The 12319-nt window shown below is 43.3% G+C and overlaps 1 protein-coding gene across 1 annotated transcript in view; it reads left to right on the top strand.

The window, feature by feature from the left end:
* Positions 1 to 12319, top strand: part of LOC134669521 (dmX-like protein 2) — a 108854-nt gene that overhangs the window by 65370 nt on the left and 31165 nt on the right. Inside the window, exons 36-43 of the mRNA XM_063527117.1 lie at positions 673 to 788; positions 1254 to 1494; positions 1873 to 2113; positions 2544 to 2682; positions 4467 to 4678; positions 5469 to 5705; positions 6538 to 6770; positions 11725 to 11894. Coding sequence (XP_063383187.1) covers positions 673 to 788; positions 1254 to 1494; positions 1873 to 2113; positions 2544 to 2682; positions 4467 to 4678; positions 5469 to 5705; positions 6538 to 6770; positions 11725 to 11894 — 1589 coding nt within the window. The remainder of the gene's footprint in view (positions 1 to 672; positions 789 to 1253; positions 1495 to 1872; positions 2114 to 2543; positions 2683 to 4466; positions 4679 to 5468; positions 5706 to 6537; positions 6771 to 11724; positions 11895 to 12319) is intronic.

Here is a 12319-nt window from a genome sequence, read left to right as displayed (position 1 = left end):
CTACTGGATTTGGCGATCGCACGAGTTTTAACGATAAAAGTATACTTCCGTTTAAAATTTTGCTGGTCAAATTCCTCGGTATAATAAGCTGGTGATATACAGCTATTTTATTCTAAAATTATATGGCTGTGGTATTCAATAGTGTACAACAGAAAATAATTGAAAATTTGAAGTTTCGTTATTTTTTCTATCGAGACAACATTAACCTTATAAGGTTTTGGTTGGAATCTGTCCTCGCAAATATGGTCGCGAAAAATTTAAAATCGGAAACAACAATGAATATTACGCAAAACTCTGCGTAGGGGGCGCCACTACCACTATCCATCACAATCTGGGGGTCTACCACAAAACAAGAAAATCGAAATTTCGTTATCTAACCTCTATCACTTTTGCATATACGAGCGACAAAGAGGCAGATGACTAAATTTAGATTTTCGCGTTTCCCGGTAGGCCCTTGTTAACAAACCGCCTTGATGCATCAATGTCATATTTTATTGTCTGTGAAAACTTGTCAAAAAACAGCTTTAGGCACAGTATGTATGAGTTACCCTATGGATTACTAGCTAGCTTAGTGCTGCCCTTTGGCTGCAGAACTATGCAGTAATATCCCCTATTAAGTTAGACTTTTACGGATTGGTCAGTCAGGGCAGTGAATAGAAATATTTTGTGTAGGTGCTGATAACTCGACTAGGCGACTTGCAGCTGGCCATGGTCGTCGCGAGGCTGTACGAGTCAGACAACCCAGCGTCACCCAGTTTGAAGAGATTGTTAATGGATGAAATTCTCGGGTAACATATTTACACTCCTAAGTTTCATCTTACTGTCAAAGTTTAAGTTGATCCTTTTGAAGAAAATAACTAATAACTGTAATGAAACAACTCCTTCCTTTTGGATTATCTTTTAAAGTGTATTAGTGAAGAGCTGTAGAGCGTGTAAAATAAAGGACGGCTAACATAGCAATACATTTTATATTGATTTATGACGTACTACCTCTCACGTCGAATTATGGTCCCTATGACAATTCCTTTAGGACTCTTTTGGGTGGGCCTAATTTAGAAAATAATGGAAGAAATATACTGTGTTTAACTTAAATGATATATATCTAAATAAATTAATGTGCAAAAATTCCAAAATTAATCTACATACATTTTACATGACAGCTGCTCCATATTAAAATGAACTGTCATATGACCATCATCCGCGATAGGTAAAGTCTTAATTTGACCCTTCTAACTCAACATTTGTTTATTTAGCGGCGAAACCGAAGACGGCCAAATAGACCTAGAGCGAGCACACCCCGACCCATTCGTGCGCTCCATGGCACTCTGGGAGCTGAAGCGATACGGCGAGGCCCTCGACACTTTACTAGCGCCCGCGGGCCGTCTGCACACCGCACGCGAGTCGCGCGACAATGAGCCCGTGCCCAGCGTGTTCAACTTCTACGTGTACCTGCGCACGCACCCCAGGCTGAAGCGGCACAACCTGCCCAGTCAGGTCAGTCCGCTATGCGCGCGCGTATAGTTAACAATGATAGATAGCACTAGTAGATAGGAATCCCTCGACGCCGACGATAGTCTCATTTAAGGCCGAGCCACACCGGCTTGCGTGTGCGTTACGTGCGCGTGTGCGTGCGCTACAATGTTGGAGCCGCACACGCACACGTCACGCAAGCGGTGTGCCATCTCTCTTAAGGATCTGTATACTACAACGCCGCACGCGCACGTGCACGTCACGCACACGCAGCCGATGTGCACAGGCCATTAAGCAGCGTCCTATATATGTATAGTCTTGCGCGCAATTTTGAACGTTTAATGAGTCCATACATCACAGTAGAATAATTCATAACGTTTGTTACAATTATTAATCTCACAGGGAGCAACGCTAGCCCTCCTCCAACAAGAGTCCGACGAAGGCATCACGCGGCTCGAGCGGCGGCTCTACTTCCAAACGGCGCACGGACACTTCAAGGCGGGCTGCCCCGCGCTGGCCTTGGAGGTGTTGTCGAAGCTACCGGCGCGGGTGCGGGACGAGCGCCGCCCGGCGCCCGTGGCCGCGCCGTCGGTCGACGAGGCCACCATACACACAGGGCAGCTGACCGATGCGAGCGAAACAAGTAAGTTTTAAAGATATTTGAGGTGCCTAGGTGTCATCGCGTCAACACTCAGCCTTGTGCCTTATATATGTCGGCGGCCGATCGTAAGATCAGGCATATCGTGAAATTCCTAGGCATATCGTGAAACGTGAAAATCTTTCACGTACGCTACGCGGGGCTCCTATTTCTGGGCAGTTTGCCCTTCGGGCTATTGGTTTAATGTGACTATCGTCAAAACATTACACGGGAACATTACGATCTGCCTAATCTTACGATCGGCCGCCGACGTATAGACATCATATTCCAACAAGAGTCCGACAAAAGCTTCACACGGCTCGAGTGACGGTTGTATGTACTTCTAAAAGGCGCACGGGCGCTTCAAGGCGGGCTGCCCCGCGTTGGCTTTGGAAGTATTATCGAAGCGAAGTAATAATTTCTATGTGTTTCGTAGAACAAACCGCGAATCCTGACCCAGCGCCTGCAGAAATGGACTGGGGCTCGTCAACAATAGACATGGACTGGAGCGCGCCTGTCAGCAAACCTAAAGACGACGAACTCGTGCTCAGCTGGGACGATGAAGATGACAAGGGGTATTTATCACCTTCCTATTGATCACTTGTCTCTTCCAAGCCGCGAATAGATCCAGAGGCTGCAGAAATGGACTGGGGCTCGTCAACAATGGACATGGACTGGAGCGCGCCTGTCAGCAAACCTAAGGAGGACGAACTCGTGCTCAGCTGGGACGATGAAGATGACAAGGGGTATTTATCACCTTCTTATTGATCACTTCTCTCTTCCAAGCCGCGAATAGATCCAGAGGCTGCAGAAATGGACTGGGGCTCGTCAACAATGGACATGGACTGGAGCGCGCCTGTCAGCAAACCTAAAGACGACGAACTCGTGCTCAGCTGGGACGATGAAGATGACAAGGGGTATTTATCACCTTCCTATTGATCACTTGTCTCTTCCAAGCCGCGAATAGATCCAGAGGCTGCAGAAATGGACTGGGGCTCGTCAACAATGGACATGGACTGGAGCGCGCCTGTCAGCAAACCTAAGGAGGACGAACTCGTGCTCAGCTGGGACGATGAAGATGACAAGGGGTATTTATCACCTTCCTATTGATCACTTCTCTATTCCAAGCCGCGAATAGATCCAGAGGCTGCAGAAATGGACTGGGGCTCGTCAACAATGGACATGGACTGGAGCGCGCCTGTCAGCAAACCTAAGGAGGACGAACTCGTGCTCAGCTGGGACGATGAAGATGACAAAGGGGTATTTATCACCTTCCTATTGATCACTTGTCTCTTCCAAGCCGCGAATCGATCCAGAGGCTGCAGAAATGGACTGGGGCTCGTCAACAATGGACATGGACTGGAGCGCGCCGGTCAGCAAACCTAAGGAGGACGAACTCGTGCTTAGCTGGGACGATGAAGATGACAAGGGGTATTTATCACCTTCCTATTGATCACTTCTCTCTTCCAAGCCGCGAATAGATCCAGAGGCTGCAGAAATGGACTGGGGCTCGTCAACAATGGACATGGACTGGAGCGCGCCTGTCAGCAAACCTAAGGAGGACGAACTCGTGCTCAGCTGGGACGATGAAGATGACAAGGGGTATTTATCGCCTTCCTATTGATCACTTGCCTCTTCCAAGCCGCGAATCTATCCAGAGGCTGCAGAAATGGACTGGGGCTCGTCAACAATGGACATGGACTGGAGCGCGCCTGTCAGCAAACCTAAGGAGGACGAACTTGTGCTCAGCTGGGACGATGAAGATGACAAGGGGTATTTATCGCCTTCCTATTGATCACTTGCCTCTTCCAAGCCGCGAATCTATCCAGAGGCTGCAGAAATGGACTGGGGCTCGTCAACAATGGACATGGACTGGAGCGCGCCTGTCAGCAAACCTAAGGAGGACGAACTTGTGCTCAGCTGGGACGATGATGATGACAAGGGGTATTTATCACCTTCCTATTGACCACTTGTCCAAGAGTTGGGTCCCAAAATTGGCAGTTTTTGTTAGGTGGGTCGCAGCCCAGTTAACTTTGGGCACCACTGGTGTAGATCAGCGGTTGGCAACCTTTTAGCAGCCAAAGGCCACATAGTAGTTAACAGAGGTGATACGGGCCGTACTTTGTTAATATTTATGACTTTATGAGACATTGTCGTTCTATTACATACAAATAGCCAAGGCGGCACTCGGGCCGCAAGTGACAGGTTCACGAGCCGCATGCGGCCCGCGGGCCGCAGGTTGCCGACCGCTGGTGTAGACGATAGTACACAAATTCGTATGTAATTTTACATAGGACACATACCAGTGTCCTTACCCTTATTAACCTATTCTGTCTCTTAATTAATTTAATTTGTTTAGTTCTGGAGCATCAGGCGCATCCACGCCTCCGCTAGAAATGAAGATGGACAAGACAGAAGAGACCGAAGCGAACGGGGCGGCTGAAAGCGAGAAAGAGAAGGAAGACGAGGCGCCATCTGTCGACATTATGGCGCAGCAGCTCAAGTTCGTGGCGTGCCTCAAGATATTGATGGAGGAGTTGAGCACCCTTGCTACTGGGTTTGAAGTGGATGGTAAGTGAAAATCATTCAGTTAGCCTGTTGTGGTGTCCCACTGCTGGGCAAAGGCCTCTCCCCCTGATTTCCATGACTCCCGTTGTAGTGCCTTCTCCGGCCAGCCACTGATGAAGGCGTCCAAGTCATCCCGCCATCTCCGTCTGGGCCTGCCACGTCCGCGCTTCTTTTGCGGCATCCACTTGGTGGCTATACTAGCCCACCTATCCGGATGCATGCGGCAGACGTGACCCGCCCAGTCCCACTTCAGCCTGGCGGTCTTCTCTCCCACGTCAGCTATGCATGTTTTGGAGCGCAATGTGGTGTTTCGGATGCGATCCGTCCTTTCTTCCAAAATCATTCATTCATTGAAAATCATTCATTCAATTTAATTCATTCACAACATCATTATTTTCTTCTTCATGTTTGTCCTGGCTTTTCGCCACGGCTCATGGGAGTTTAGTCGATGTCTTATGAATCATCAGAACTGAATTGTAATGAAAAGTAACTAGAAATATTACGTTATACTGAGGAGCATAAAACGAATACTTCCATATTTATTTAATTATCTAAGAATGAATCTGTTTCTTTGATTAATTTTCACATGCCATTCATCTTTGTTGCTCTCGTTGTTGAACATAAGATTGTCTATTTCTTTTTCGGAGGCTTGTTAGCACGTGCACGTTTTTCGCTTGCCTTAGGTGCGACTAAAAAGTAACTTTTACAATTTGTACAATTTCAATGGTACGATTTCGGGACGCCTATAACCTATCTGAAGTTTTAATATCATTGTTTTCCCGTTATTCCACAGGGGGTCACCTCCGCTACCAGCTCTACATATGGCTCGAGCGCGAAGTCGAGGCCCTCCGTCGGCTGTGCGGCTACGCGTCCGCGAGCAGCGCGGCCGGCGGCGGCGAGCTCATATGTGCTGACGCGGACCCACCGCCATTACCCGACCGGCCGACGCTGCATCAGCTACTTATAAGGGAGAAAGCGGACTTTGAGGCTAAAGTGCAGAGGGCGGTCAGGAGGAAGAAGTGGCTTAAAGGTAGGTTGTTTGTATTCGTTCATTCATTAGGACGCCCCAAATTCTCATTATGTTCGGCGGCGGCGAGGTCATATGTGCTGACGCGGATCCACCGCCATTACCCGACAGGCCGACGCTGCACCAGTTACTAATAAGGGAGAAAGCGGACTTTGAGGCTAAAGTGCAGAGGGCGGTCAGGAGGAAGAAGTGGCTTAAAGGTAGGTTGTTTGTATTCGTTCATTCATTAGGAGGGCGCGAAATACTCATTATGTTCGGCGGTGGCGAGCTCATATGTGCTGACGCGGACCCACCGCCATTACCCGACCGGCCGACGCTGCATCAGCTACTTATAAGGGAGAAAGCGGACTTTGAGGCTAAAGTGCAGAGGGCGGTTAGGAGGAAGAAGTGGCTTAAAGGTAGGTTGTATTAGTTCATTCATTAGAAAGGCGCGAAATATTCATTATATTCGGCGGCGGCGAGCTCATATGTGCTGACGCGGACCCACCGCCATTACCCGACCGGCCGACGCTGCATCAGTTACTTATAAGGGAGAAAGCGGACTTTGAGGCTAAAGTGCAGAGGGCGGTCAGGAGGAAGAAGTGGCTTAAAGGTAGGTTGTATTAGTTCATTCATTAGGAGGGCGCGAAATATTCATTATATTCGGCTCATTATAGAAAGGGACAGCATAATTCGTCACTGAATCGCTGTCAAAATTCGGTTTTGTTGGAAATGTCCTTTCTGTACGGTAGTACTATTATTTACTTATTCTGTGGCTAAAGTGCAGAGGGCGGTAAGTGTAAATTTATTTTTAGGCTGTGTGGATTTTGTATTGTTGTTGTTTATTATGTTTCAGCGAACGAAACCCTCCTCCGTACACTGCTGTCCTACTGCTCGCTACAAGGCGCAGGCGGGGGCGGCCTGGCCTCCGTCCGCATGGAACTAGTACTGCTGCTGCAAGAGCTGGGACAAGACAAACAGCACCAGCAGTTACTGTCGCCTCTGCCGTTCCCTACTACACTGCCGCTGCTGGCCGCCGCCGTGGCCACTAACAACACCGTGGTGGCGGACCCCGTCAGACACCTGCAGGTTAGACACTCGCGTGGAACTAGTACTGCTGCATATAACACTTTAAACTCTCGCGTTTTGTACACATATTCAATTACACAAACGGGTCTACCGCGATATAATTTCATTGTTTTTACCTTTAATTCCGACGTTTCAGCTGAGTTGCACCAGCTGTGGTCACGGAAAGACTGACGTCCCAACAAATGTCAACGGAGATATTAATAAAACAACACTAAACTAGGTACCCGAAATTAGTTTATAAAAATGTTCGGGGTAGACAAAGAAATTGCAGCTACCCGTTAAAGTTTAATGTTTATTGTCCACGGCACGACACGCAACACTCACAGTATCCGTACACTGGTCCGAAGATATATCTGCTGGTTTCAACATTTGAATCACTGGTCCCCAAGTAGACGATAATTTGTAACCGTCCTCTCGATTGAAATTTTTAGGGTGTTTTTTGATTTCAATCGCCTCTCTCACGATCCGCGGATAATAGTGTCGCTCGTTGGAGAGGACTTTGGGTTTATGTAGCTCAATCCAGTGATTCGTTCCTGTTCTCAGCAAGTGCTCAGCTATCAGTCAGTGTGCGTCAGTCTTTCCGTGACCACAGCTGGTGCAACTCAGCTGAAACGTCGGAATTAAAGGTAATAACAATGAAATTATATCGCGGTAGACCCGTTTGTGTAATTGAATATAGTACTGCTGCTGCAAGACCTGGGACAAGACAAATAGCACCAGCAGTTACTGTCGCCTCTGCCGTTCCCTACTACACTGCCGCTGCTGGCCGCCGCCGTGGCCACTAACAACACCGTGGTGGCCGACCCCGTCAGACACCTGCAGGTTAGACAAGACAATATACTCGCGTGGAACTAGCAGTTCCCTGCCCAACCAACACAAGGCTGCTGATTATTGTTTGAATAATACAGCATGCCGTACTGTAAGCTGAATAATGTCTGCAACAGCTCTGTTACAGATGATATACAGACGTTAGATGTTATACTATTAACATCCACACAGGAAACCATCAGTTCACTAACTGATGGTTTCGTAAACCTTATGGCAAAAGACAAGGTCCACTGATAGTTTAAAAGAGCAGCAATACAATGTGCTGACAGCGCGTCTTAATTTTTTTCTACAATTTTGACTATTTTGAGTCTTCTATATGGGGTGCAACAAAAATACCGGGAATCCTTATAAGCCCGTATCGTGTTCTGATTAGGAAATAGTAAAAAAAAATTTTTTGGGCATAAAAAATTTTGGAGTTTGTATTGGAGGGTTGGCCGACTTAAACGACTTGCATTATATTTCGCGTTATGAAATGTCTTCTTCTACTTTTTCCTGATCAGAACCGTTACGAATATGCCCTTAAACGGATCCCCCCTATTTTTATTACACCTTGTAGACAGGACCCGAGTTTATAAAGATGATTCAAGCCTCTCTAACGTGTTTAAATAACACACGTTTCGATGTAACAGATTAAAAGATTAGCAGAATTGTACAAACAGCAACACTTTATTACACTTATTACCACACCCCGTTATCAGTGTTGCAGATTCATTGAAAACGCTAGGGTTGGCACTTTACATTTAAATTTTATTACATGTGCCTGGGCCCAGGTATACCTACGTACCTATAATAATTCGACATGGTGTTTGAAGTTGTTAACAAAATAAACCTCTTTTCATCCGGTAATTAAAAAAGGATATATTGCTTTTCAGTCTATAATATGTCGTAACGTCATTTATGTGTCAAAACTTTAATTTATGTCGTATATGATTCGTTCTCAATATTCAGTTAAAGTCATGAATTTCCTAAATGATCACTTAGAATTTTCCCGGTTTAATACAGAGTTGATGGCGAAATTAGAAGTAACCCGAATGCGACGCGGAAATGGTTCGTGAATTTAATACCTTGTACAAATAACAGTGTAGGTATAAATTAGCTAAAATAATGTACATACATACAGTATTAATTTTCGAATAAATACTTAATTATTTCTTTTAAATCAAATTTACGGGTTTGTTCTGTTACAGATAAAAATATGATACATTTGTGCCAATGCACCATAAATTTTAAAGTAAGGTGCCTTCGGTTCTTATTAAAACATGTTGACATATACAACTATGACGATTGTTGGGATGAAGTAGTTAAAGTGTTCAGAAAATATACAACAGAATGTGAAAATGGATGGACAAAAGGGGAATTCAACTGCACGTGCAATAGGGAGACATCGAAATTAAGAAAAATGCTTATGAAAATATCACCTCAACAAATGGAACCTTTTTGGATTGAAGTAGTGAATTTGATTGAAAAGTATTTAAATTAGTTTAGTATATATATCCTTAATTAAATTGCGGTTGTAAATCCACAACATCCTTTTATTTCTCGCATAAGGGCCCTCGAGATAAACCTTATCCATCAAAGCAATTACTGGCCAGTTGTTCTTACTCACAATGTCAATCTATTTACAACATTGTCTTTTGTTGACTTGAGTGCTTAGATGGACGTCATATTTAAATCGAAATAACTATATTCTTAAAAAATATAGCGTATTTCTGTACACTAAGCATGGATAATTATCTGAAGGATAACGTAGAGTTTGAAACCCATGGGCAGACTATATTTTGTAAGGTATGTGATATAGAACTTAAACCGAAAAAGTTTATTTTGGAATCACATCTTAAAACTCGAGGTCACAATGACAAAGCCGGCAATTCTCCATCTTGCTTTGACCTGGATTTTGAAGCTGAAAATTTAGAAATTCAAGATTCCAGAGTTTTTTGTAAATCTTGTAATGTATCTTTATTTTTCTCCAAGTACAGTGTACAAAAGCATTGTGATACATTAAAACACAGAAATATAAAGAATATGCAACCGGAATTCAATAAAGATTTGACTGAATTTTTGGTTAATTGTAATATACCCTGGAGCCAATTGGATAACCCCAAATTTAGAGAATTTATTCAAAACTGCTTGACGCATAAATATGGAAATGACATCAGCCTTCCGTGTGAGTCTACATTAAGATTAAATTACTTGCCAGTCATATATGAAGAAAAAAAAAAAAAGATAAGAATAGATTTAAAGGACTCCTACATATATTTGAGCATTGATGAGACTGAAAATCATGGAAAAAGCATCGCCAATGTCATTATAGGGAAGATGGATAACTGTGTCTCAACACCTCGAATATATGCAAGTAAAATTTTAGAAACCACAAATCATAGCACTGTGTCAGATTTAGTAGTCGAGACTCTAAAAGACCTGTGGGGTGGCAATTACGAAAATAATCTTTATAAGCTACTAATTTTAACAACGGATGCTGCCCCGTACATGATAAAGGCTGCAAAAACTCTTAAAGAGATTTTTCCAAATATGTCTCATGTAACTTGTATAGCCCACGCATTGAACAGAGTAGCTGACACGATAAGAGGTATATATCCAAATGTCAACAAATTGGTTGACAGCGTCAAAAAAGTATTTAGTAAATCGCCAAAACGACTTCAGAAACTGAAAGACATGTTTCCTTCAATTCCAAAACCTCCCCGTCCGGTCATCACAAGATGGGGTACATGGCTAGAGGCAGTTACCTATTATCAAAAATACTTTACTGAAATCAAAGACGTAATAAATGAATTCAACAGTCGAGATGCTGTTGCCATAGCAGCGGCGAAGCGAGTTTTTTGCAGTCCAAATTTAAAGCACGACATTGATTTCATAGTTGATAAATTTTGTTTCCTAACAATTGCAATAGATCAATTACAAAATTCCAAATTAACGTTAGAAGAATCTATGTGCATTGTTATTGGTGTCCAAAAAAAGTTGTCTATGTCAAACCTTCACCCCAAAGGAAAAATTGTATATACGAAGTTGAACACAGTCTTAAAAAAAAATCCCGATTTCAGTACAGTAAGAGTTATTTTAAATTTACTTAATAATGGGGAAGCTGAAATTACAAAATGCATTAACAAAAACACAGTGGAACATTATAATTACCTAAAATATTTACCAATAACATCTGTAGCTGTGGAGCGATCTTTTTCATATTTAAAATGGATATACAGTAACAGACGACAAAATTTAACGCCAGCTAATCTAGAAAAACTTTTAATAATTTATTCAGACAAGTAATGAATCACTACATAGTACATATATAAGAAAGTCACTGTAGCTGTCTGTCCGCCCCTATGTACCTATGCTTAAATCTTCAAAATGACCCAACCAATTGATGCGGCTTTTTTTTAGTAGATGGAGTGATTCGAGAAGAAGGTTTTTAAGTATAATGAATGCATAATACAGTAGAGGAACCCGTGATTTTCCCGTGCGAAACCGGGGTGGGTCGCTAGTATAATATATTAGAAGAAATAGTTTAGTTTTCTGTGTTTTTGAAAAAATAAATGTAGGTATTTTTAATGACTAATAAAATAAATTTACATTTTACCACTAATGAAAGTATACAAATGTTTTGCGTATGATATTTATTCAAGAAACAATATAATGTGATAGTAAAAAAAAATGTTTTATTTTACCTGTAAAAACATTCTTCAAGCAATAGTACACATGTTGCATTGACAATAATAATTGCATTGATAATACCTACCTATTAGGTATTTATTATTAAATAATAAATTAACAAAAGGTAAGATGATTATGTTAAAATATTTTTCTGTCAAAAATTTAAACAATATGTCACATTTACTCGACATAAATATTATGTAACAACCCTAGTACCAGATTTCAATGAATCTGCAACACTGATAACGGGGTGTGCTTATTACAAAAGGCATAAGGTCCACCGATGTAAAGTTAACCTTTTGTTCGCCGCGCGTATCGTGCGCGCCGCGTCATCGTGAACCTTGCTGGAATGCACGAAGGTTGATATTGGGCTGAAGCCGCGCACGTCAGTTGACGTCTGTGGCGGTCAAAAGGTCAAAGGGTGTGGGCGGTGGTAACAACAAACTTTTTTCAACAGTCCGTGGCGCAAGACATGCTGGGAACACTGGGTGAGATGGGCATCCCCGGCGGCTCGGCCACTCGCCTGTTACACACGCTACGGGTGCTCGCCGTGGCGCTCTCCGCCTGCATCTACCAGAGCCTGTGCGACTCTGATACCTTCCATCTCAAGCACCACCATACGGACAGGTGAGAAAAAATACATAGATTGCTCACTCCACACATCAGTACTGTTACTTGACACTAGATGTGAATCTGCTACTGGATGCTAGATGTTGACTCATCATTCGCTTGCCCTTATCCCATTCATTTGGGGTCGGCGCAGCATGTCTTTTTCTTCCATACCTCTCGCCCGTCATCTCATCATTCACTTGCGTTCGTTTCATATCATCTCTCACACAGTCCACCTTTTCCTCGGCTGATGTTGACTATGAAAGTAATAGTATTTTTGGTACCAAAACTCATGTGTGGAGTGACAAGTGCTTACTCCATACATCAGTTTTGGTTCTTACTATATTTATCTATGGTACAGTCACCACAAGGGATTGTTATGCCATTTAGGGTTCTTGCTAAATTGGAAATTCTATAGCGTAAGTATTGAACAGCCAATTTAG

The sequence above is a fragment of the Cydia fagiglandana genome, chromosome 12 (assembly GCF_963556715.1).
Source record: "Cydia fagiglandana chromosome 12, ilCydFagi1.1, whole genome shotgun sequence".
NCBI lineage: Eukaryota > Metazoa > Arthropoda > Insecta > Lepidoptera > Tortricidae > Cydia > Cydia fagiglandana.
Note: the sequence above shows the minus strand (reverse complement) of the source record. Positions and strands in the feature narration are given on the sequence as shown.